The sequence below is a fragment of the Tetrao urogallus genome, assembly GCF_951394365.1.
Source record: "Tetrao urogallus genome assembly, chromosome: 8".
Taxonomy (NCBI): domain Eukaryota; kingdom Metazoa; phylum Chordata; class Aves; order Galliformes; family Phasianidae; genus Tetrao; species Tetrao urogallus.
The window spans coordinates 18731035-18755535 of NC_136821.1; the positions used below are offsets into that span (position 1 = coordinate 18731035).

The 24501-nt window shown below is 35.3% G+C and overlaps 1 protein-coding gene across 2 annotated transcripts in view; it reads left to right on the plus strand.

The window, feature by feature from the left end:
• Positions 1–24501, plus strand: part of MYO3B (myosin IIIB) — a gene marked incomplete at both ends in the record, with an annotated part of 164107 nt that overhangs the window by 24924 nt on the left and 114682 nt on the right. For both annotated transcript variants that reach the window (XM_079539261.1, XM_079539262.1), the window contains one exon: positions 15542–15607. In XM_079539261.1, the coding sequence (XP_079395387.1) occupies positions 15542–15607 (66 nt within the window). The remainder of the gene's footprint in view (positions 1–15541; positions 15608–24501) is intronic.

A 24501-nucleotide genomic window follows, 5' to 3' on the forward strand; every position in this document is an offset into this window, starting at 1 on the left:
TGAAAGAAAAAGGGGTACTTATTGACTAACGTAAATTTTAGAAATTTAGAATTTTAGGAACCTTTCTCATTCATTCTATTGTATGAAATATATAATATTTCATATTTATATATAATATTTTATAATATATTATATTATATTATATGCACTGTTTTAGAAGCATTTGTGATACCACATGCATAAGTCTTATTCTTAAAACTGCTGATGAGAAACCAGACATCATCTTACAGCAAATGTTAATGTTGTTTTGCAATGATACACACATTATCCCTCATCAAAATGAATTCTTGGATCTAAATCATAAATCTTCTGAAAAGGGACCTCCAGTGCCTACAGATAGAGATAAATCATGCTGAGAAGACACTGAACCATGAAACAATTCTGTTAACGTGTCATCTGTCTAGAAATATATTCTGAAATCTCCAACAGAAGGGTCTAAATTACGTAGGAAATGTGGCCTCGCAAAGTTAGTAATTTGGGAATTGGCACTTTTAGCCTATTCCATCTGCTGCATTACTTAGGTGTGTCTGTTTTGGCAAAATATTACAGAGATTGTCAAACACCACTAGACCTCAGCTTTTTAAAGTAAAATAGACCCATAAATATTTCAAATCATGCTATCTTGTAAGAAGTATTACATCATACCAATACTATCTTATCAGATAGAAGTAATTTGAAATTTTGCAAAGAAAATTAATGGACATGAAAACTTATGTGGCAAAGAGGAGATAACTACTGTACTTTGTACTGTGGAAAGGGTGGTTATACCAGTGCAAGTAGGATTTTGAACCATGTTGTAAAGATCCTATATTTTAGGTGATTTCAATGGATAATATCAAATAATACTTGTGCCAGGGTTGAACTGAGTAATGAGAGGCTGGTAGTAGTCTTATCTTCATTATATCATCTGTGCCTAAAAAGCAGAGGAAGTTGTTTGTGCCTAAGATTATATCAAACGTATGGATAAATAGTCTTTCAAGTCTAGCAGTAGGTCTAGAAAAAAAGGAAGAGTGTGCACTTAACAGGCATCTTATCAAAATGAGGCCTTACCTTATATCATTTTAAAATATTTGAAAAAGTGGCAAAATATAATAAGCATTTCCATGTACTACATGAGACAGAGGACAATCAGCCCTAGAATTAAATTAGCTTGGTGCAATTTCCCTCCTCTCTTTCCTAAGCCATTTAGTTAATGCATAAACAGTAATGTAGTTGCATATGTCATCTCACTGATTTTGTCTTTCTATTCCTATTCATAGATCGTATACAAATGGAACTTGATTTTGCAGATTTTTTTTTTTCTGCTCAGATGTATTGTAGATTGTGTGGTTTAATGTAGCAGGTGGCTAACCACCACAGTCATTTACTCACTTCTCTCCTTCCCAGTGGGATGGGAGGAGAAAATCAAAAGGAAAAAAATAGTAGAATTTGTGGGTTGAAATAAAACTATTTACTAAGATGGAGAAAAGGGAAAGGAAAATAATTACAGCGAATATATATGGATATATATAACTAGCAGTTGCTCGGCACCTGCTGACTGATGCCCAGCTAGCCTGCCAAGCAGCAGGAGAGAGAGAGACGAACGCCCATCTCCTTCAGAAGTCTCCTTCCATGCGTTGTCATAGTGTATTTGTTCCTAGGACATTTGTGGAAATTACAGAAAACTAAATCATATGTAGCATTTCATTGAGAAATGCGAATGAATAATCATGAAAATAGACATGTCCAGCTCTCAGCTGTTTTCTGAGCAAACAAGAGAAGAATCGCCTTTGGTTTTCTGTTCTATTCTCAGTGCTGCACTCTAACCCTCTCAAAGCTGTAGGTAGAAGCTGAAATGCCTAGCAGATGTTTTTAGTGACTCCATATGCTATTCATTTCATGCATTAAATGCGCTTAAACTGCTTTAGTCAACCAGTTTCTAAAGTAAATTACTACTTTTCGAAATCCATTGCATAAGTAATAGTAGACACCTAGGATATAGTAAGTGCCATTTTGTTTTGCTCTAGTGGAAAATTTCATGCTGACAAGGTCAAGCCCTGCAGTCTGAGCGCAGTCAAGTGACAAAAGGCACATCCAGCACAAGGAGAGGTGGTAGATGGCCGTCAACTAACTGTTGTCTCCTTTAGAAGTGAGAATATCAAATGTAGCTTACTCAGATTTATGAAGTAGAACTAGTCACAAAACTTTGCTGTAATTGCATGAATAAAAAATGCATTGTTTTTCATGTGTTTTTAAAACTTCTCTCAATTTCTTGAAAATGTATATGGATGTACAGTAGATAGCAGCACTGTCTATGGTATTTCTGAGGCAGTAATACTATGAAGGCAATATTAATCCAACGTACAATGATTACTGATTTTAAGGAGGTTCTTGCTATGGTGCATGGTAAACTAGAGGTTGTAATAAAGTCTAGCCTGGATGAAGGTTTTCTTTGGGTTTTGTTTTGTTTTAGTCCAGAGAAGTACTTGTGCTCTGCATTTAAAGTGAGTTTGAAGGCAGTGAGAAAATCGGTCAGTTATGAATAGTTAACAGCCAATTTTCCACTATTCAACCAAGAGAACAGCTTCCTTCCAGGTAGATAATTCACATGTAAGATTGCTTTGCAGTAAAACATTTACTGTTCAGATATTTTTATATGCTTGATTAATATACTTTGTTATGGAAATAGATTCTTAGGCTAAAAATAGAGATAATCTAGGACTCATATTGCTCAGTAAAGAACAAGGTAGCTTCACTTTCAACATATAAATCTGCGTCATTACTAGAGGTTGCTGAGATGCTGCTGATGCCTTATTAGATAAGGTTTAGATAGATTACCTGCAGCACTAAACAATTTACTGAGAACAGAAAATGGGCTTTCAATTCAGACTAGAAATGTAACATCACAATTATGTGAGATGCTCTGTAACCTTGGAAACAATTGGGAGCAGTGACATCAGCAACAATTATGTGCAATTTTTGTCTTTAGTTTATCACCAAGGTAACCAGAGCAGATTTCCCTGCTTGAAATTTTAAGAATGTCTTTGCTCAGTATTAAGTGAGCATGCATGAAGCAGACTATTTAGAGTCTGCTGAGTCTCTTAAAATTGCATTATGTTTCCCTTTCAGAATGGTCCATCAGGATTTAAATTGTGTAAACTCAAATCATTGCCCTTCCCCCCAAATCCTTTGAAACAGCTGCAGGCAAATGAAGCCTTCATTAGTGTGTTAAATTTTCTGAATGCTAGAAAGGATAACATAGGATTCCTGTTGCTGAGAAAAAATACCAAGTATTGCACCTGTACATAGAGCCTACAAATTGCCTTACGTTGTTTTGGGGGATGATATTCATCCACAGTTGAAGACAGATGATGTTCTGACATCAAACTTCCTCTAGAAAGGTTTGCATTAAAACCTAGAGACTTGTAGTCATTGCTGCTTGTTGAACAGCCTAGTATGACTTTCAGTTTCATGCTTACTTCAGAGAGGATTTTTTTTTTCCTGTACTGGGCCTTGCAGAATATAATATTTGAATTAAAACGTTGTACAGGGGAAAAAGTTACTGTACCATTTATAATTATGATGAGAATAGGGAAGAAGGGTTGGAGCCATAATGCTGACAATGTTCAGGCAGCAACTCATCTTTGTGTCATTCAATTTTAGAGAAAAGCAGTTTACTAGTAAGAGTTGGTAATCTTAATCAGTCATTCATGGAGACAAAAGGACAAACTGCAAAGATGTTGCCTTTCTGCTTTTTAGTTTAACACTGGAGCACAATCTCAAGTTAAATCCACATCAGATAGCAATTAGGGAGTATATGTATAGACTTAAGTTGTGTAGCTTACCCGTGATATTTTTATCAAATATTTTATAGAATCATAGAATGGTTTGGGTTGGAAGGGACCTTTAAAATCATCTAGTTCCTATCCCCTTGCTGTAGGCAGGAACATCTCCCTCCAGACCTGGGTGCTCAAAACCCCATCCAGCCTGGTCTTTCAGGGAGGGGGGCATCCACAACCTCATTGGGCAGGTTGTTCAGTGTCTTTCCACCTTCACAGTAAAGAATTTCTTCCTGATATCTACTCTAAATCTACGCAGTTTAAAACTGTTTCCCCTTGCTGTGTTGCTACGTGACCTTATAAAAAGTTCGCCCCAGCTTTTCTTCAGGTACTGGAAGACTGCTAGGAAGTTTCCTCGGTCTTCCCCAGGCTGAAGAGCCTCAGTGCTCTCAGTTTGTTCTCACAGGGGAGGTGCTCCAGCCCTCTGATCACCTTTTGGCCCTCTTCTGGCCCGGCTCCAACTCCATGTTCTTCTTGTGTTGGGGGCTCCAGGACCGGACACAGTCCAGGTGAATTCTCACAGGAGCAGAATAGAGTAGCAGAATCACTTCCATCAACTTACTGGTCACAATTATCTTGATGTAACACAGCCTGTTGGGCTGCAAGCAAATGTTGCTGGCCCATGTTGAGTCTTTCATCAATCAACACTCCCAAATCCTTCTCCTCAGGTCTGCTCTCAAGCCATTCTCCACCCAACATGTATCTGTATTTCCTTTTTTTTTTTTTTTTTTTTTTTAATACACGTTTTTCCTTTGCTGTGCGTATGAAACATGCACTTGTTTTCTCGTGAGTTATTGTGTATTCAGCTTATGATTTTGAAAGGCCATCAGTATGCAGGAAATATGCCATACTTGTGCCTTAGAGATTCAAGCTAGAACTTACTGTTTCAAGGAAGATAATACAATTCTGTTAGTGTTTTGAGTGCAATCCTGAAGAAATGAAACAGCATTTCAGACCATTAGCCAACGGTTAATTTTGGAATTCATTAGCTGATATTGCTTGTAATGAATGAAAAAAATTAAATTAGATTTTTGCTTGAAAAAAGATAATCTTCTCACATACTTTGGTATTGCAGAGAGAATAAGACACCTCCCACATTTCACAGTACCAAAGCCTTTCATGGAATATAATTGAAAAACAGATGCCTTCCTCAGAAATAGAATATTGATATTCATATTTGAAAAGGAATTAACTCAGTAACGATAGAAGGAGAAGAAAATAGAAGCAAAACTTTTTAGATGCTAGTCACAGTCTAACATGGTTGTAATTATCTTTAGGATTGTATCAAATGTGTAATTGTTGTTTTATTTTTGTAATAAGCATTTTCCATAAACACACAATAACAAATGATCTCTCTATCTGCAGACATGTTTGGTGAAAATGAGCTGTGCCTTGAAAGGTATTGATTTACTTGTTACAGTTTTCAGTTTGATTAATGCTAAAATTCCAAGGAGTATATTTAATCATTACTCATAATTAGTACAGTAATAAGGCATTAAGCATATCTACACATTTACTATTAACAATTAATGTCTTATATTTCTTTCCTATCACAGGTGCAATCGTAAGTTAGAACTCAGAAAAATTTTAAAGAAATATTTATTGAAGTAGACATTGGTTATAAATCTTGATAACTGGTATTCAGAGAGTTAATAATGATTTCTGTGGATTTATTCCATGGTAATGAAAGGCCATTGAGATTATAGTTGTGTTGTAGCTTCTCTCAACAATCCTTCCAGGAGCTGCAAGCTTACAGTGCTGTTGTGAGGTCAAGAATAACTCCAAGGCAAGACACCAAGTACTGTGTTCTGTGCAGGGGGGACCACGTTTTACATATGACCAAACTGATATGTATTCAGACTAAATGACTGTTGAATGCTATGTGTGCAAAGGTCACAGTAGTGTTGCTTAAAAAAAAATATCAGGCAGGAAAGGGAGAAAAATGGAAAGAGAAGAATGTGGTAAATAACAGCATAGTGAATTAGTTTGTTTGTCTGGTCCTGTGGTACCATCAGTGTTTGTATGGAGATAACTGAGTGATACTGAATTTCCAGTGTGAATATCCAACTGCATAAGTCTTGGGCAACCTCATCTGATCTCATTGCTGCATCTACTTTAAGCAGGAGATTGGACTAGAAACCCCCCAAGGTCCTTTCCAACCGATATTAGTTTGTGCTGTGGTAGAAATATTCACTTCATCCATGCTGGCATATAGGAAGAAATCTGAGAACAGGATAATTCATTTATTTATCAGGCTTGAATGAGACCATAGTTGGACTAATTTTTCTGGTGTTGTTAATAACTCTTCAAAAATAACATTGAGGGCATGATGGAGAAAAAAAATGATGAAAAAATTATCTGAGAAGAAAGGAAAATAAGTTGGTAAAACTGAACAAAACCAAGTTATTTTTTCAGGAAAGTTGTGATTATTCTTGGTGACAATTCTTATATTTGTTATATTGAAACATTTATATGGCTTTATTGAAAAAAATTATAACAGATCTAAGAAAGTCAAAGGCAACTTGAACACAGTTCTTGTTTTCTCTAGGGCAGAGATATTTAAGGTTGTTACTTTAATGTACTTGGCAAATGAAGGATGAGATGCAATGACTAAAAGCTATATTTAGAAAAATTTAAATGGAAAATGTATCAGTTTGTTTATGGTAATATTTCATAAGGGTGAATATTCTGACAAACAAGCTGACTTTCCTTTTCTTGTGATCATAAAACTGAGGTGAAATATGCTTGTTTAAAAAATACTCTTCTTCGGTCAGGTTGATGGATTTGGTGCAAAATATATTACATGTACCACTTGATATGAAACAAGTCACAGATGGTGATACTGGTCTAGTTTAGCCTAGGAATTGGGAGTCTCTAAGCATAGCTGAAAGAACTTGGATGGAAGTGACTCTTGTGCATTTGGAAGGGCAGTGCTTATCTTTTTTTTCTGTGCAAACCTTGCTTTAGTTGTCTTGAGGGGGACAGGAACAACTTTCCTCTTGAGAGTTGATACCTGTGTTTTGGCATCCGGTAGTGCAGTCTGTGAGACTATTTGATGAAAGTAGTTATAATATCTTATATCTTTCTACCCGTCTGACTAAAGTAATTTGACTTTATGCAGTTTAGTTTTGTTAAATTAGCCAAAATGCAACGTCTAGATTTCTTCACTCACAATTTATGTTACATCAGATTCCATTTTATCAAGCTATTCACATAATAGACAAGTGCTGGGTGAGGATGTTCTGAATTGCAAGGAGGTAGCTTCATTGTGCAAGCTGATGAACCATGATCTGTTGCTAGCATGCAAATGTGTCAGACTTTTACAGGCAGCATCTGCTTCAAGTATCTAGGGAAACAAAAGGAACACAAACCACCCTACAATGAAACAAAAACAAATCTTACTTGATGCAAATGTAATTTTCTTCTATGTTTAGCCATTCTAGTTGTTTTAAAATTTAGTGCTCATGTCATGTTAACACATATATAATTAACTTAAGTTCCTAATTATAATTCCTGTATTTCTATTACTTTAAAAATATTTTTCATTCTCAGCTGAGTTATTTAAAAGTCATTTAAAAGCTTTTCTTTTTTTAAAAAACATCTTTATTTCTCACATTTGGATATTAAAGCTCTGCAGAACTTAGTATGACTTTTAAAAACTCCAGGTGCAGGTAATGCTCATTTAACTCAAATATGCTGTAATGCTCTTTATGAGAGCTCTTTTTGAAGAAATCAGAATGACGGATCTCAACAGAAGTGCCACAGAAGTTACTCTTTTCAAAACGTATGCTTTTAAAAGGTCTGTATTATATTTCTGTTTACTAGATCACATCCTTTGCTATTTTCTCATTTCACCTGCCTATGGCAAATGTCAATTTGCTCTTAACCCATAAAGAATGATTTACATCAGCTCTTTTCTGTCTTCCAACCATGTTTCATCACTACGCTACTTCACATATTATAATTATCTTTCTTCTAAAGTTACTTTCTCAAATCTATTCTCTTTGGTCCCCGAAAAGGTGGTGCTTGTGTTCATTAGTTTTCACTCCAGTTGTAATCTACCGTGATTCCTGTCATACAGTGTTTTTTAAAAGCAGATCAAAGTTTCAAGTGTTTTGAAACAAAGCTTACTGGAAGAAGGAATAGGACAGAAACAAATTCTATTTTCTATATAGTCGTTGTGATCAGAAGGCATATTAACTGAAAAGAGAATTCTTTTAACAGGTCGTGCACATTTCTTTATGGCTTGGCATTTAGTCAATTGCTTTACAGTCTCTGTAACATTCCTCATAATGTTCCATTGGAAACATGCCACCATCAACTAGTGTATTCCTTCCATATATATTCAACTATGAACCCAACAGGTAGAACGATCAGAATAATATTTGTTCTTACAATGCTATGAACCAGACTAAACCAAAGCCAGTAAGTTCTGAGTAAAAAAATATGAATAAAGAATAATCCTTGTTTCCAGTTGAAAATGCAGTCTGATTGTTTTTATCAACCGTTACTGAATTCCACGTTCAGTACTGGCTGTATCAATCGTATGGTAATACACTTATTTTATGGGGTCACCGTTGCGCTTATTTTTATTTCTGTGGATCCTCAACTAAAACATTCCTCTGTTTGTGGAATAGAAGGATAAGAGTGTTTTCCTCTTTAAAAATAAGAGCTAAATTAATAAAACAAAGAAATAAAGAACGCAAGAAGCAAAAAGTTTTCCCCAGTATATCATAGAAGCTTACTGGCAGAGATAGGCAGAACAGAAAATCTTATCTACTGATCCCTCATTCAGAATCTGAATGCTCTATTGGGATGAAAGTTATTCTTTGGTTTGGTATTTTTGGGACCATACAATCATAGAGGGAAATTACTCTGGGGAAGGCTGATCTTGCTTCTTTGTAACAGCATCACCAATTTTTCCTCAACTATTTCTTTCTTTCTCTGCTTGCACTTTCCTGTTATCATATCTCAGTGGTCACTGATAACTGTTTGTTTGAAATTATCAAAGACTTTTGCTCACATTAGCCTTCAATCCCTTTTCCTCCATTTCTTAAATTAAACAATTTATGATGTCTGTATTAGTTTTTCTCTTGTTGAGCCAAAGTTTAGACAACTTTCCAAGAATGGATATGCTCCCCTGGGCAGCATCCTCATGCATGAGGTATAATCAGGCTTCATGAACTGATTGGTATACAGTGGGAGTTTGAAACATGTACAGTTGAATTGCAGTTAGAAATTTACCTATGTGATTTTTACTTTCAGATTTTGAGATACTTTATTTTCTCAGACAACACTACAAATATGCCCTGTAATTGCAGTATTTTACTATTCCAACTACAAAATTGTAGTGTCGAGACAACACCATATGTGTTTCAGCCAGGCAAAGAAGCATTACTGTCCCATTTGATTTCATTGGCAAGTGACATTTCTCCTCCATTTCAGATTCGCAGAGCCATGGTTTTAATAGAAAAGCAAAATACTATATTGCAGTCAAGAAGTTGATTACAAATAAAAATTGCTATTGTTATTTCCCTTGTTTCAATTGCTATTAATTTGCTGGTGCCTCTTTAGCTCTCTGAAATTTCTGTGAATAACTGAGATGATAAAACATATTTATAATTCAATTATGCTGTCTATTTTGAAGCTTGACCATTGGAATGCAAAACTGTGAGTTCACCTCCATCCAAAAGTATTTCTGAAATAAAGTACTTGTTTCTGTCTCTCTGAAGCCAGAAAATGAATCTGAAAACTGAAGAGTAAATGACAGGAATAAATGATGCCTTGTCAAGTCCTAAAAAAGGCTAATGAAATTGCAGCTGCCAAATCTGACTGAAATCAGTGGCCTGTGAATTGCAATGTTCAAGGGAAAAAGTCAAAGATAATCCAGATGTTCCCAAGCAGAACACTTTGCAATACTTTTTCATCCATTTTATTTCTGTCTGTATAAGCTAAAAAAAAAAATCCATAATTGAGATTTTCTTAAATGCATTTTCTGAAGGTTATAATTTGACCTTCAAAATGATTTAATGTGGCTAGCACATTATTTATTTCTGTATTCATTACTTTAAAGGTGACTTTTATGTACCAAGTACAATCCAAGTACAGGATTGTTCAAGTGAAGGAGGTTTCTTAGGATGTTTCTTTTGACAGGCTCTTTTATATCCTTCCTGAAGTGCTTTTCTTTTGGCAATACGTAAAATGAATCCTGAAAATCAAAAGGAGATTTGTGTGTAATTCTGAATCTGACTACTTTTTACTTTTTTTTTTTTTTCCCCCCTCATTATGCTGGATGTCAAAATATTCTAAGCTGGAGACTTGTGAATAAATCTTCAGTTAAATCTCTTTAAATGTCTTAAAAGAGATTTAATCTCTGATTTTATTAAATCTCTTTAAAGAGATATTTGATATTTTGTTCATTTTTGGATTTGCATTTATTTTAGAGTTGTACCTGCTCATTGTTAATCCACTTGTTTACTTAGAGACGGCAAAATAAATAGTCATATAAAATCATACGTGAGAGGGAGTAAGTGTGGATTTACATGTCACAGTGTGCAGAACCGTCATTCTTTTCTGAGAAAGAATGGAAAGAGATGCTCAATTTGTATTGCCCTGGATTGGGAGCCTTTGTTACAAGAAAAGCTTTTAAAGTGTGTGGTTACCCTACAGCCTGTCCAACAATTATTATCTTACAGTCTCTGTTATTTGTCAGTTTCACTTTCAACTCATTATAATTTTTTTAAGCCTTTAAATTCCGACCAGATTTTTGCATTATGTACAATCTATGAAATATACAGAGCATTCATTCCAGTGTGATAATATCAAACAAAACTTTCTCTGTATTTAAAAGACAGCGAAGTACTTCAGCAAGATCATCACTTTTTACAGCAATGAGACAGTAGTGTTATGTATGCTGCTTCCTCTTAACTGTTTTCTTGGTAGGTTTTAATGTTCCCAAGTTAGGTCTCGATCTTGGTTTAAAGCAGCATATTTTTGTTATAATTAAGGTATTTTAACTTTATTTCAGAAAATATGCCTTTATTCTAATAGTTAATTCATGAAGTCCTGTGATAAAAGTTATGAACTAGATAGTTGCATGAGGAAAACATTCCTTTCAAGAAAAGGGAGAGGAGAGGTGAAGTAGAAAAGAAGATACTATTTAGAAATGAATCAGTTGTGAATAAGATAAATTTGTCAGGAACATGCCTTATGCCCTATCTCCCTTCTTCCATCTTCTTTTGAAAAAATAGTTTCAAAGGCCTGCCTTCGATACTGCCTTGAGTATTTTGTGCTGATTCTCCATTCCTGGAGGCATCTAAACTACAGTTTCTGTTAACCTTACAGAGCTGAAACCATAGCCTGCATCCAACTGAATGAACATTGGTGAAATATAATAGTGAAATTCAATCAAATCTGAGTACACTTTAATAGGAGGCGGATGAATGGGAGAGTGTTTAGGATAAGAGTTTTTCAATTAGATCAGTAGAAAATTCGTATTTGTTTGAATGGTTTGTAGACTGGGAGATCCTCTGAGCCCTGTTAAGGATCCTTTTGTTATTTTCAGTGGGTTACTCAAGATGGGGATGCTTTACAGAGGTGCAACTTTAATATGAGAATTTTTCAGGTAATAATTGATGTCAAATATTCACTTAACTAAATACAATCCACTATTTATGTGTAATCTTTTATAAAGAAATCTCATTATTACACATGGTTCACTTTCTGCTTTTTACATGGCTATTTCACATAGCATTTGGAAATATGAATGGATGATTTAATTTCATTTAAATTCTGTTTACATATAATGTAGGTGACTGTCAACAGAATTATTCTTTCTAGTTGCCCTGTTTCAGTTTGCTAAAAAAAAAAAAAAGCCATCACAATGTGTGTGGGGCTGTGGCTGCCAGAGCCTGTTCATGGTGACAGATGTTGGAGGTTCATCTGCTGATTTCTCTATTAGAAACAGTATAGTAGGCTGATGATACAATCTTGTCACTGGGGCTCTATCTTCATTTTTGTTTATATGGCTAAGTTTACTATAGTAGCTTAAAAAGCAGTGTGTGTTTTTAATTTTTAAATTTTTTGACAGATTTGTTTTAAGATGAAAATATTTATTTTCTATTTGCCAGTAACAATCTAATATCTGTGATCTGTTATTAGGTTCACAGCTTACCATAAAGGATGAATAATGCTTACTGAACTGTATCATTGTCCTTATTGTGGTAAAATGGGTGATTTTGTTTTACCAGCTGTGACTTTGGTGCAAGCTGAATGACAGGGAACATGTAAAGTCCAAGTGATTAACATATTTCCAGCACTTAACTACACTTGTGTCATTCAGAATTCAGCAGCAGGTCTTGCTTGATAAGCTTGTTCTTGTCTTCGTGCTCTAAGGAACGTTGTACTTTTGCATGAGGTCTGTTGTACAGACAGAATCTTGAGTCCTTATTGAACCAAAACTCCCTGTGAAAAATGGCATAACTATCGCTACGCAAGGTGCTGAATACGAGGGTAGACCAGCTCCTCACAAGAACAGTACATCTGCCTGAGGAAACAGAACTGGTAGTTCTATGACTAATTTTTAATTGTAAAGCGAAAGGGTAAAGCCCAATTATACCTGCTTTTTGAAATAGTGTATCTGCTGCTCCCACTAATATATCTATTTATACCAATTTCCATCACTTATAGTAGAAAATGAGTCTGTGTTGTCCTTTAACTTATTGTATATGTGGCCAAGGTGATTGAAAGGTTGCATGCAAAGTGTTCTGATTTCATATGCAAAGGGTAGAATAAATCATGTCAGCAATTTAACAAGAAGCAGATTTTAGTCTATCTGTGAATGTATTTTGAGTATCACAGAAACATCCTCAATATTGGTAAAATTCGGTGATGTCAGAAATATAAGCTAGTGTCAAAATGGCCTTAGTTTTACCTTTGATGAGCCACAGTGATGAGACAAATGTTGTGTTTCTCTGCAGTTTGGTATCTGATAACATTGAGTCATTATACTTTTTCTCTTTTAAGTGATAGGAATAGCAGATGTTTTGATGGATTATTAATTTTGAACTGCAGAGGGATTAGTGTCACAAAAAAGGCTTGAATACTTGATATACTTGAAATACTTGAATAGAGGGTTACTCTTGAATACCTAGCCTAAAAGTTGGATTTGAATTGTATGACAGGAGTGCACTTAGGAGGTGCCGTGGAAGTGCTGATATTGTCTGCCATCACAATGAAAGATGCACTGTGGTGTCTTAGATAAATAGACTGTAGGGAAACTTAAATGACTGTCATGCTCCTTCCTGGAAATTATTTCTGGTTACAATGTCAGAATAGGGTAACCCTGTTTTGTACTTTTATTTTGGTAGTGTTTTCCTTTAAAGGATACCAATATGCTTTACAGATTAGCATTAGGAATTAATTTACTGGACATGTTTGTCAGCCCAATATTTAGTGATTAAGAACAGAGGGCTCTACCAATTCTATGATTTTACACTAAGAGCAACATAGGATCTTCTGTCAACAATACAAAAGCAAAAGCATCAAGCTCAAGAAAACATCTGTAGAGTTACAGAATTCATGATCACATGTATGTGGCCATAACTCACAATTTGGCACAAGACATACTTGTCGGCCTCTGAGAATAGTGTTCAGTGAATGCTTAGTAACTTAGTGATTCATTGGACATAACGTATTCTGTGTGGTTAGAAACATTACTTCCTTCCTTAGTCATTAACCTGCAAATGAGTAAATACATTTCCTGAATAATATCTGCTCAGTTGGTCTGTTCTTCTGTTCTTCCAAACAATTCCGCTTGTTTCCATCATAACATCTGCAAATCATTTAAGTACCTGTGTTGTTTTTTCTTTTTTTGAAGAAGTTCTTTGTGAGACTATGATAGTCTTTCCAAACACTTGTAAGCACCGTTGTTACCACCAATGGCAAGACTTCAAAAACAGTGTGAATAGGGAAGGCAAAACTACATGCTTTGTGAGCAGTAACTGAGCTTTTGCAAAAGCAAAATATTTTGCAGTGAAATTAAGATATAAATACTGAACAAATATTCAGTAGACAGTATTGGTATCATTCTAAAAAGAAACACATTGCACTTCTAGGCAATACAATAAAAATTTGTACTTATCAGAATACCAATTATCAGATTTGTTTTCCTGTCAGAGTAGTTTTCCTGCAAAATAAACACTGACAACAGACCTGGTGTTATCCTGGCCAAGAGACCCTTCAAGCTGTTTACAGAGGTCATGCATTTGGATTGTGTAGCCTGATAAAAAATTTTCATTATATGGAAAGTTTTACCTTTCTTGGATAGAGTTGATTTTTTTTCATTGCACAAAGGCTGCTCTGAAAATGATTCCCACATGTAAATTTGATAAGGGGTATGCATCTCCAACATTCTGAATTTCTTCACTTCAGAAAGAAAATTGTGTTCCTTGAGTCTTCTATAAGAAAGCAGAAAATAACATACTCATCTCAGAAAACGACAGCCTGCAGTGAAATTAGATGACTGCATTTCTTTTGAATAGATATAGATGAACAAAAATGATGCTACTATGACAAACCCACATGGTATCTATCTTCTTTTCTTAAATTGATTTCTTTGAGAGTAATTGTTAAATGTAACTACTTTGAATCAGTTTTTGAAAAATTCAAGACCTCTAAGCAGGTCAACACTAATTTATGTAGCATTTATGCTGTTTGCCTTTTTGCATTGTGAGATGTTTCCAAGCAGTGTCTTGCTGTCAGATGCATCCCTCGTATAAATGAGACAGTTCATGATACAGTCCAGGCTATTAGTGGGTGTTTCTGTTTTTTGAATAGATCATATGTGATTTTTTTGTCACATCGATAATATGTGATCCATGGAACTGAGCCCTCAAATGCAGCAAAAAAGTAAGTTAATAAGGATTTATAAAACAAAAGTTTGATTTTAAGACTTTTAAATAATCTGCAATACTTACTAAAAGTTAGGTTGCTGAAGAAACCTCTGGGAGGTAATAACGCAGTTTGTAATTCATGACCGCTTCTTGCTATCGGCTGGTGCACTGAAATTTAGTCCACTTAAGGTGACCTATCGGCCTTACTCTGTATGTTTATGTAATTTAACTGTAATGGTCAGAAAGGATTCATATGCCGAGTAACATGGAACCCATCAGAGTTCCAGATAATGCTTGCGGAAGAGACAGTACTGCACTAAATGTCATTTTAAAAATAACATCCATTTTTAATAGCATTTACGGCATGGAGGATTTATCTCCTAAATCATCCAAACTGATGGAAATCTGGATGGAAATCTCACAAAATGTTGACAGCTTGGTATCTCTTATTACAATAACCATTAAAAAACTCACAGTCAGCATCAGTAATCTGGGGTAAAATGCTTAAGGAGTGTGATGGCTAGGTTAATCTTCCAATCTAAGTTGATCCTTACTGAGTCAGACTGAATTAAAAGGGAAATACTGCTAAGCATACTATGAGCAATGCTCACTGCCAGCTTCAAAGGTATTGACATAAAAGGAGAAGGACATGAAAAGAGCAAAACTGTCAATGAAAAAGCAGCAGCAAGAAAAAATGAACAGGCATCTGCAGGACATTACGTTTTCCACCTTCTTTTTAGCCCTAGTGGGCACAGAATTATTTTTGTTGAATACATCTGAAAAAATTCTTGTAAACAATAAGATTCTAAATCCCAAAACTTTGTTTTTCAGAAACCCTCCTCCTACTTTGCTGCATCCTGAAAAATGGTGCAGAGGATTCAATCATTTCATTTCACAGTGAGTATTATTTGATTTAAAATTAGCTTATTCAGAAACTCACTGTTTTTCAGATGTTGAAAGCTATTCAGTAGTTCGAACTTCTCATGTAATTTGTTTCACAGCTTCTCTGAACTCCTTAGTTAGCTTGCTTCTTGATTTCTTAATAGAGTTGGAGCATGTTTATAAATATAACTGATAACTGATTTCCTTGATGATTTTGCAGAGGAGTTTTGTGTCAAAGAGAAAAAGGGTTAGTGAAAATGGCTGCTGGTCAGTTTAAAATAAGAATTCAAAAGACAAGAAAGAAAACAGTTACCTTTTTTTCCACTTCACTAATATTCAGTAATTTGTATACCCAACATGCATATGAACAAAAGTTGTACAAATAGTCTAAAAAAGTAGTGTACAAATGTTGCACAGGTGCTAAAGATTTTCTGGATGTGATATTATTAAACACTGTGAAGTTTCTACTTCCAGATAACTAAATACTTTGAACACTGCTCACCAATACTGACTTTTCAAGATAGATTTGAATATCTGTATATTTCCATTTTTAATCTGTTGTGTATCAGTATATCTATAGTCTCTCGTGGAGTAGTACAATATCTGTACCTAACAACTGTGTCAGTCAGTTTTGTAATAGTATCTTCCCATTTTAGAATAAGTTAAGAATAGAAAGATTAATGTAACTTTTATGAAGAATTTTTAAAAATATTACAGTTTATAATGCTAATGCTGATGCTTAAATTGGCCAGGAAGGTTAGGCAAAATATGTTTAGCCTGCAGTAAGAAGCTGTTTTTATCATTGCTGCAGTGTGACCCAGCATCTCTTCCAGTGTAAGTAGTAGAAGTACATTGCTTTGAAGCAGATTGAATTAAGTTCTGTTTCTCCATTATGCAGGTCCCTTTTTACTCATCAGTGTACACTGCAATCTGGTGGAATCAGTGGTTAACTAAGAAAGTCACTGTGTTGTGGATGAATTACATTCTGTTACAGAAAACCATTCTTTTTACAGTATTTATGGACCCTATATTTAGGGGAACTCTGGCACCAGTGGGTCTTCCATTTTAGAAGTCTCATCTGAATCTGAGAACAGGATAAAAAATTAGATTTAACATTTGTTCAGTCCTTCAGTTCAACATATGTTGCTTGTAACCTTGTCCTTTCAATTTTCGATATCTTGCAATTCTATATTTGTTTTTAATTACTTTTGCTTAATTACTTCCTCTCACTAGCAACATCTGCAAGTCTACAGATCTTGCTTTTAATTTTTTACACTAACATACAATGAAGTAGGGAAGCATACTCATATGCAATCTCTTAACATGAAGAGATGCAGCAATTGTAATACAAACACAAATCTTTTAGCTGTTATGGATAATTGGCTCACTTATGTGTATTAGTTATATATTTGATGATGCTTGCCTTGTGACAGCTTAGTTTATGATAAATTAAAAGCAATGGCTGTATAAATTCCATACTGCCTTTTATCCATATGTTGGTACCTTGTCTGATGTTTCTGTAACCACTGTGATGAGTGGTTAGCTTTGGAATAATTTCATTATCTACCTCCTTCCGGATGGCTAATGTCATTTGCATAACAAGCTTATCTGGTTCAAGTTGTGGGCCAGACCTTGTACTGGCAAAAAAACAAGCATTCATCTGTTCCTAAGCATATTTCTGACTTCAGTTCTATTGACACAATAATTTTATCTATGCCAAGATTGCCAAACCTGGTCGTTGTAATGTTCCCCATCCTCACCCCTTCCCTCCTTTGTCACTTCTTGAAATGCCAGAATGTTTTTCACTGTTTGTGAAACTGTTTTTTTTTTTTTTTTAATTGCTAAGATACAACTTCAGCCAAGTCATATTTGACAGATAAATTTGTATGTGGTATCTACTGAGATACACACAGCATATTACATAGGTTTAAACATGTCAGTAAAGTTCTGAGTATGCTTATTTAGCTGTACTAATGTAATAGTCCATGAAGAGCTTGGCTGGTTCACTTATAATGTGAGAAAGAATTATCTGTTTATTTTTAAAGACTTTTCAATAGAGATTACTATTTCTATAAGGCTGAATAAATAACCATATCAATTATTGGAGGATTGGCTCCTACAAGTGGTAGACTTCTACCTATGTTCATTTCTGTGCTCAAAGAAAATACTGCTTTTGAAGAGTAAGTTCTGTCTATAAATGTTTGAAAAGTTAATTTTTTGATAGCAACAGCGTACACATTACTGTTCTCTCAAGATTAAAATGTTTACAACCATTTCAGACATAAAGTGGTTCAGAATTCATTCATTAAATAATACAGACTTCGTGATAAAATGAATTTTTCAAAAGTCACTAAAATTAGCCTGATTGCCACAAATAATATTCTTGGCAGTTTAAATCTTGACTAATCTCTAGGGGTAGATCAAAGAGTTAATATAGTATTGAAGCAGGAGGATACAATAACCTTTATTTACATTACATCACAAAATGGTATCTTAATTAAAATGAGCATTGGTGTCTCCAGAGACAGACATTCTTCTTTTAAATTTATTTAACCAATGATGAGCTATTATGGTTCTTTGAATTAGTATTTCATGAAGTGGAAGGACTTCAAGAATTAAGGAATTCAGGAAGTAGTAAAGTCACAATGTGAAATAACAGGATTTATGGTCATCATTTACCATCAGAAAGTAAAGTTTATTTCAGCAGTGGTATTGTAAATACAATACAAACTTAATTTTCAGTCTCAATATTCTTAATTTTTGCACTCATTTTTACAAAGCCTTACAAGCTGCATTTCATCTTGTTGAGTTTACATCAGAGTGATTCAATTAAGAAATCATATGGAGATATAGTTTGTAAGTGCTCTGAGTGCATATCAATTTTTTCACAATCTAAGCAGTTGTTTAGTGACATTCTGTTTCTACATAAAGACAATTTTACTGTTTCTGTCACTGAGAGCATGATATGTAGTTGACATTATTCATTAATTTCTCAGTATTAGAAAGACTAAGAGGTTTGCAAATGAAAGAAAGATGCAAATTGCTATGTTATAAGGTTGCCACCAAATCTGTAAATTTTCCATTTTATTCATGACTATAGTCTTTGAGAATCCATATAAAGATTCATTTGAAATGCTAAATTGTAGCACCTGACAAAAGAACTCCAATAATTTTGGGTATTGCGTGAGACATTTTTGTACAGATGAATGGTCATACATAATGGATACAATTATTTTTAGCTTTTTAATGAGCAGTTATACAAAGAAGTGAGAAATTCCAATGGAAGTTTGAAGCCCAGACTCTGTAAAGAATAGTGCTAGGACCTATGAATGTCATAGCATCTAGATCTTTCTCTCAGTAGATTGCTGAGTTCCTTATCATTAGCAATGAATGATGGTTGTTCTCGTTTTCTTTCATTTGTTTGTTCATTGGCTTGCTATTCCCACTGTAAAACAAACAAACAAACAAAAAAATAGCCAAGAGTTTACTTGCTTAGGATAGTGTAGAAAGAAAGATATGTATCTGTGCTAGAGTAACAAGTCTATTTGGGGAGCATTAGCAATTTTAGAAATAGTAAGCTATGGAAGAGATTGTAGAATCAAAGACAGCATGTGAAATAGTTGTCTGATGAGATACTTTCCTTACTCCTTTCTTTAAGCTTCTTTGTAACTAAGTGCCAAAATCCTGCTTGTGTTTTATAGCTGAGCAACATCTCAGAATTTGCATTTAGTATCTAATCTGTCAACCTTTTGTCTAGCTTTTCCTTGCACCCAAGGTCCTCTTCCCATGATCTCAAAGTTTCTGCCTGCTTTAGTAGAAGCTCATTTTTCAACCACTCATCTGTTGTCATTTGCCTATGATTCTGAAAAAAAAAATCAGAATAAAACAAACAAACATAAAAAACCAACCCACCACCAACAACAGTTGCCATTTCTTTTTGCCTCTGATTGGTACTTTCTACCATACTTCCTTCTGAAAATGTTTAGAACTTTTAGCCCAAATTTTATCCTAAACTGCTCCAGTTTTTTTCATGACTGATTCCAGTGAGGAACGAAAGTAGAATATGTCTGTGTTAATTTTGAAGTAGTTTGTTTTTCGGGGTAAACTTATCCCTTCTAGTAAAACTAGTCTTGTTGTCAAGGAAAGAGTTTCAAATATGTTCAAGACAATCTACGTTTGTTTGGAATGTGTTTTTGATGGTATGAAAGGCAAAAGTGTGGAAACATGATAAGCAGTAAGAATTTGACTTGCAAAAAAAAAAAGAAACACAAAACAAATAATAGCCCCCATTTTGTCTGATAATAGTTCCTTCACACTGGACTAATTAAGCAGCAGGAGAATAGTAAAGCTTCATTCCTCTCAGCTGTACTTGCATAATGAAAAAAAATGTTTAATTCCTAGTTCTACTGGAAAAAAAGGATGTCTTGCTCAAAGGCATCCAGTAATCAGAAGCAGAGCTGAGCATGGAGTACTCCAATGTACTGATAGATGAAGGCAAGCTTCAGGGAGAAAAGATATGTCAGCTGTCATCTTGTGGGCCATGGCATCCAGATCAGGTCTGGCACATGGGAGTGGTAAGAATGTTGCTGTTGACCCCCAACAAGTAGAACTAATCTGGTCTCGTCTGCCCAGGTGATTGCTAGCTAGCTTGTGTGGAGGCACATCAGTGTGGCCACAGTTCGAATTTCCACTTTTGGAGAAGAGGGCATCAAATGGTCAGTTTAATGGTATGTAAGAGAGAAGACTTTTCTCAACTCCTCTATGACTGATGTGGTAGTGTATCTATGATTGCTTTTTCAGTGGCTGTCCTTATTTACTGGAAAATGGGCAAGACTGCACTGAATGCTTTGCCTCTGTTCTTTTCTTCTTTCTGCTGTTATAGGGGATGTAACAGAAATATGCTGTCAGCACCTAGAGTATGCTTTCCGTATCTTTTAGCTTCTATATGCTACATCTGCCTCAAATCAGCTGCATGCTGTCATTACAAAAGGAGATTCGACCTAAGGGAGAATGTTTGATACAAAATGCAAAATGTACTGTTTGTAATAAAAAAGCTTCAATTGTAAGAGCTTTTTGTGTTCCCAAGTGTGCAAAGGCAGGCCAAAGAAATAGAGTAGATTCATTCCTGGTAAAAGGCTAGAAAAACCCTGATTTCACTGTACAGTAAATAAATGCGTTTGAACATTTTTTATATGCTTCCTAGAATTGTTCTTATGGAATTTCAGGTATTTCTAATAAAGCTACAACTTGAGCAAAATTTGACCCATTACAAGAACTGAGGGAGGTGCCACTGCATGATTTCCCATTTTTTCTTCTGAACCACCTATATGAGCCAGAACAAAATGCCATGTTTACTCAGCCCAAAGGAGGCCGGGAAACCTGTTGTTATAGTTGAATCTGTACAACAGAGAGAAATCTATTTGCTATACCTGATTTTACAATTTCAAAGTTGACTGAACCTTTCATAGGTTTGAAGTGTGTGTTCTAAATTACAGTCTATGGTGCTGCATGTTAAAAATGAAATGGAAAGAAGATTTGTTTAGAAAACAGGTGCTGGTGACATTTCAGTATTAAGTGTTGGTCTCATTGCTAGGTAAGATTAGTTATTTATGACATTTGCTACCAAAAAGCAGATCAATAAAGATATAAACATGTTCTGAGCATCAGAATTTATGTTATGCATGTGGTAATTGACTACTTTGTCATAAATTCAGTCTTTCATCCTAGCAGCAAAGGAAGAACAAAATCCTTGTTATTTATCATGGTATGCTCATTCAAGACAGGAGATCTGTTTAGCTTACAACGTATCCTCAGAGCCAGCATGCCGTTTTTCCAGAGAGGCAGCTATATATAGTTCTGAGGATAAGGTTATTTGTATCTTGTCTGTCCTGCTGAATTAGGACCAAAACCAGAAATGCTGTTGGCAGAGCTGTCACAGGTTTTTAGATCATTTTTTGCAAACGAGTGACCTGCAGCAGTGGGGGGTGGGCAGACCCATTCCTAGGAGGCTTTAGGGCAGCAGGCGCATCCCTTCATCACTCAGAATGTAATACAGGCAATGGCTGCTCTCCTCCTCCTCTCTTCTGCATGTGACTGATTCATGTCTGCTACAGCTGCATATGGTACACAGATAGGAGGTGCAGTAAGTGTGCTGGATAGAAGCAGAGCATTTTAGTAAGTTAAAAAACAACCAGGGTGCTACTGGCTTGATCTCAAAAGTTCTTATGCAACAAAGATGATAATTATTTTCTTTAGAGATGCTGAGGTTTTGAGTTCTCTTCTTTTGTTTCCTTTCCTAGAAAGGATTAAGCGTGTCTAAGGAGACTGATTTTGAATATAATGCACCATCATAGCAATGAGTACATGCTACAGTATCCCCAAATGCTCATTTTTATGACAGTAAATAGCTTTGGACATTGAAAGTCTGTACAAATAAAACATTTGATAAACAGTACTGCAGAATGAGGTCTGTTGCGTACAGAGATAAGAGCATGTTTTATCACACCAACATGCCATTGTTTAATTTTACGTGAGCAGCATTGTTCAGACATATCATAACATAAATGTCTATGCATTTTCTCTAGGAGGGAGGCTGCATTATAACAGGTAGCAAAACCGAACACATCAGTAAATCCTCAGAAATAATAAGATGACCTATTTGAACAGTAATTTAATAGCAGTCAGCAATCACTACAGTGGTAGTAGTAATCCTCAAATGATTGTCATTTTTTCTGCTTAAATATTCAGTACTTATTCCAGATATGCAAGCTCTGTTGATAGTTTTGTCTTGTTTTGCTCTATCCATGAGAGTTCATGGAGAAACTTTTACCTGCAATCGCTTCTGGTCATTTCCTCTACTGACTCAGCTCTGAGTTAGCTGTCCAACTTCTGTCCTGTGAAAAGCTCATGTTAGTAATATCCACTTCAACTAAAATTAATTTTCTAAACGTTCTTTTCAAAACAGTTCAACCGAACCTGTTTTATTATGAACTTAATTAAGAAGTCCCATAGTGTGAAGGGAATCAGCATGTATTGGCACCACGTTTGTCTTCCATGCACAGTGTAAGACGCATTTGCTGTCCTTTTATGGTGCAAAGGCAAAGAAATACATGTCTTTAACATAGAAGGTAAAAGTGGTTCACTGAATAAAACTCCTTTCCTGCATGTTGCTATCAGTAACAGAGAAGTTACTGTCAAGAACAAATATCCCTCTCCAGCCCATCTTCTGAAATTTGGCACTGCGGTGATTAGACAATATCTTTTAAAGGATAGAACAAATTTGTTCTTCGCTTTGTATTTTTGTATTCACTGAGGATAGATATCACATAATGAGCAACTTCAAAAACAATATTTTTTTTTCTTAAAACAAGAAAATAACAGCCCAAAAAAAAAAAAAAATTCTGCAGGGAAGAAAGTGAAAATTTCTGCCTCTTTATCTCTCACGTAAGTTGCTTGGTTTGAAACATCTTTAGGACAGTGAAAAGACTGGAAGGTTTCTTACTCAGTGTCTGCTTGTCTGGTTTTCTAGGCAGGAGTGCAACCCAATTTGGGCTATCTTCTGGATTTTATTAATCTTCCACCGTGGAACAGCCTTCTAATGGGAAAATACAGGAAAGGAAAAAATAAAATCTTAGAACCTAACAACCTTCTTTTTCCCATATAGAGAAAGGTTCACAAAAATATGACCTAATTCATTCAGCTTTTTCCTTTGGGAAATCTCTTCTTTACATTTCCAGCTAATCCATCTTTTCCTTTTGGGAAACCCGGTAACTATTTTATCTGTATTTGATAGGAGAGGATCTCAGCACCTCAGGAAGACCTGAAGTCCTATTGAAGACCTTTGAAAGCTTCCTCATTGATAGGCATCAAAGAGAGCAGCAGGTACTTGTGCAAGAAGTGAAGCATTAGGAAGGCAGGGAGGAGTGACAGAGAGCTGTGTGAGGAGCACATGAATGGTGGGAGGAGTGTGGCAGAGGGACAGGCCAGAAGAGTGGCAAAGAGAAGTGTGTCAAAACAATTACTGAACAGATTGGAGGCTTTCTCTCTTTTGCCCAGAGGCTGTGTGTTCCCTGCCTAATACAAATATGATACATAGTAATCATTTCTTCCAAGTAACATATTCATCTTCTGTGCACACTGATGATAAACAGTGACTAGATGTCTCGCTGGCTCTTTGGCTCACGAGACAAAACAAGTGTCAGCAACCCACTGCTAGCAATTGAGAAATCTTCAGAAAATGTAGCATTTTTAAAATGTAAAAATTGAAGGAAGCAGTATGCTGGAGAACAATTATAAAGTATCTGAGCTATAAGAATTGTAGCTTCTTGCGTTCTTTATGAAGAAAATATTTGAGGCCAAATAAATCATAATGTATCTGATTGAAAAGAATTTTTTAAAAAACCCTTCTGCTGCTGCTGTACTACTGCTTTTGCTGCAGTAATGAATGACATTAGTAATTGTTTTCTGTTTCTAAGCACACAGGAGATTTAGACCGCCGCTGCATTTCTTAAGAAATCTATTTCTTTCCATTTATTCATTAGTAAATATTAGCTCATGAATGCTGATAAAATTGCTCCCCTTTCAGTCATCTGATTTTCTACTTGCAAAATGGCAATTTACATTGTTGAGATATAGCAATTCGAACAATGTTATCATCCAAGTGCAAGCAGCTAGTGAATTTTTAGAGGTTGTTTCAGACAGGCCTGCATGTATGGGAGTCTGCTTTTATCACTTGCTAATAAATGCTTCATCTTTGCCTGTAATTGTGGCAGAATGGAAACGGTGCTTAGAAGCCTGGATGTGAGATTGCAGCAAATGGCTGCAACCTATGTTTAATGTAGTGACACTAATGAATTCTGAAAATTAATTTTCAGCTAAGAAAGCATGATGGAAGATACTAGAATTTCAAA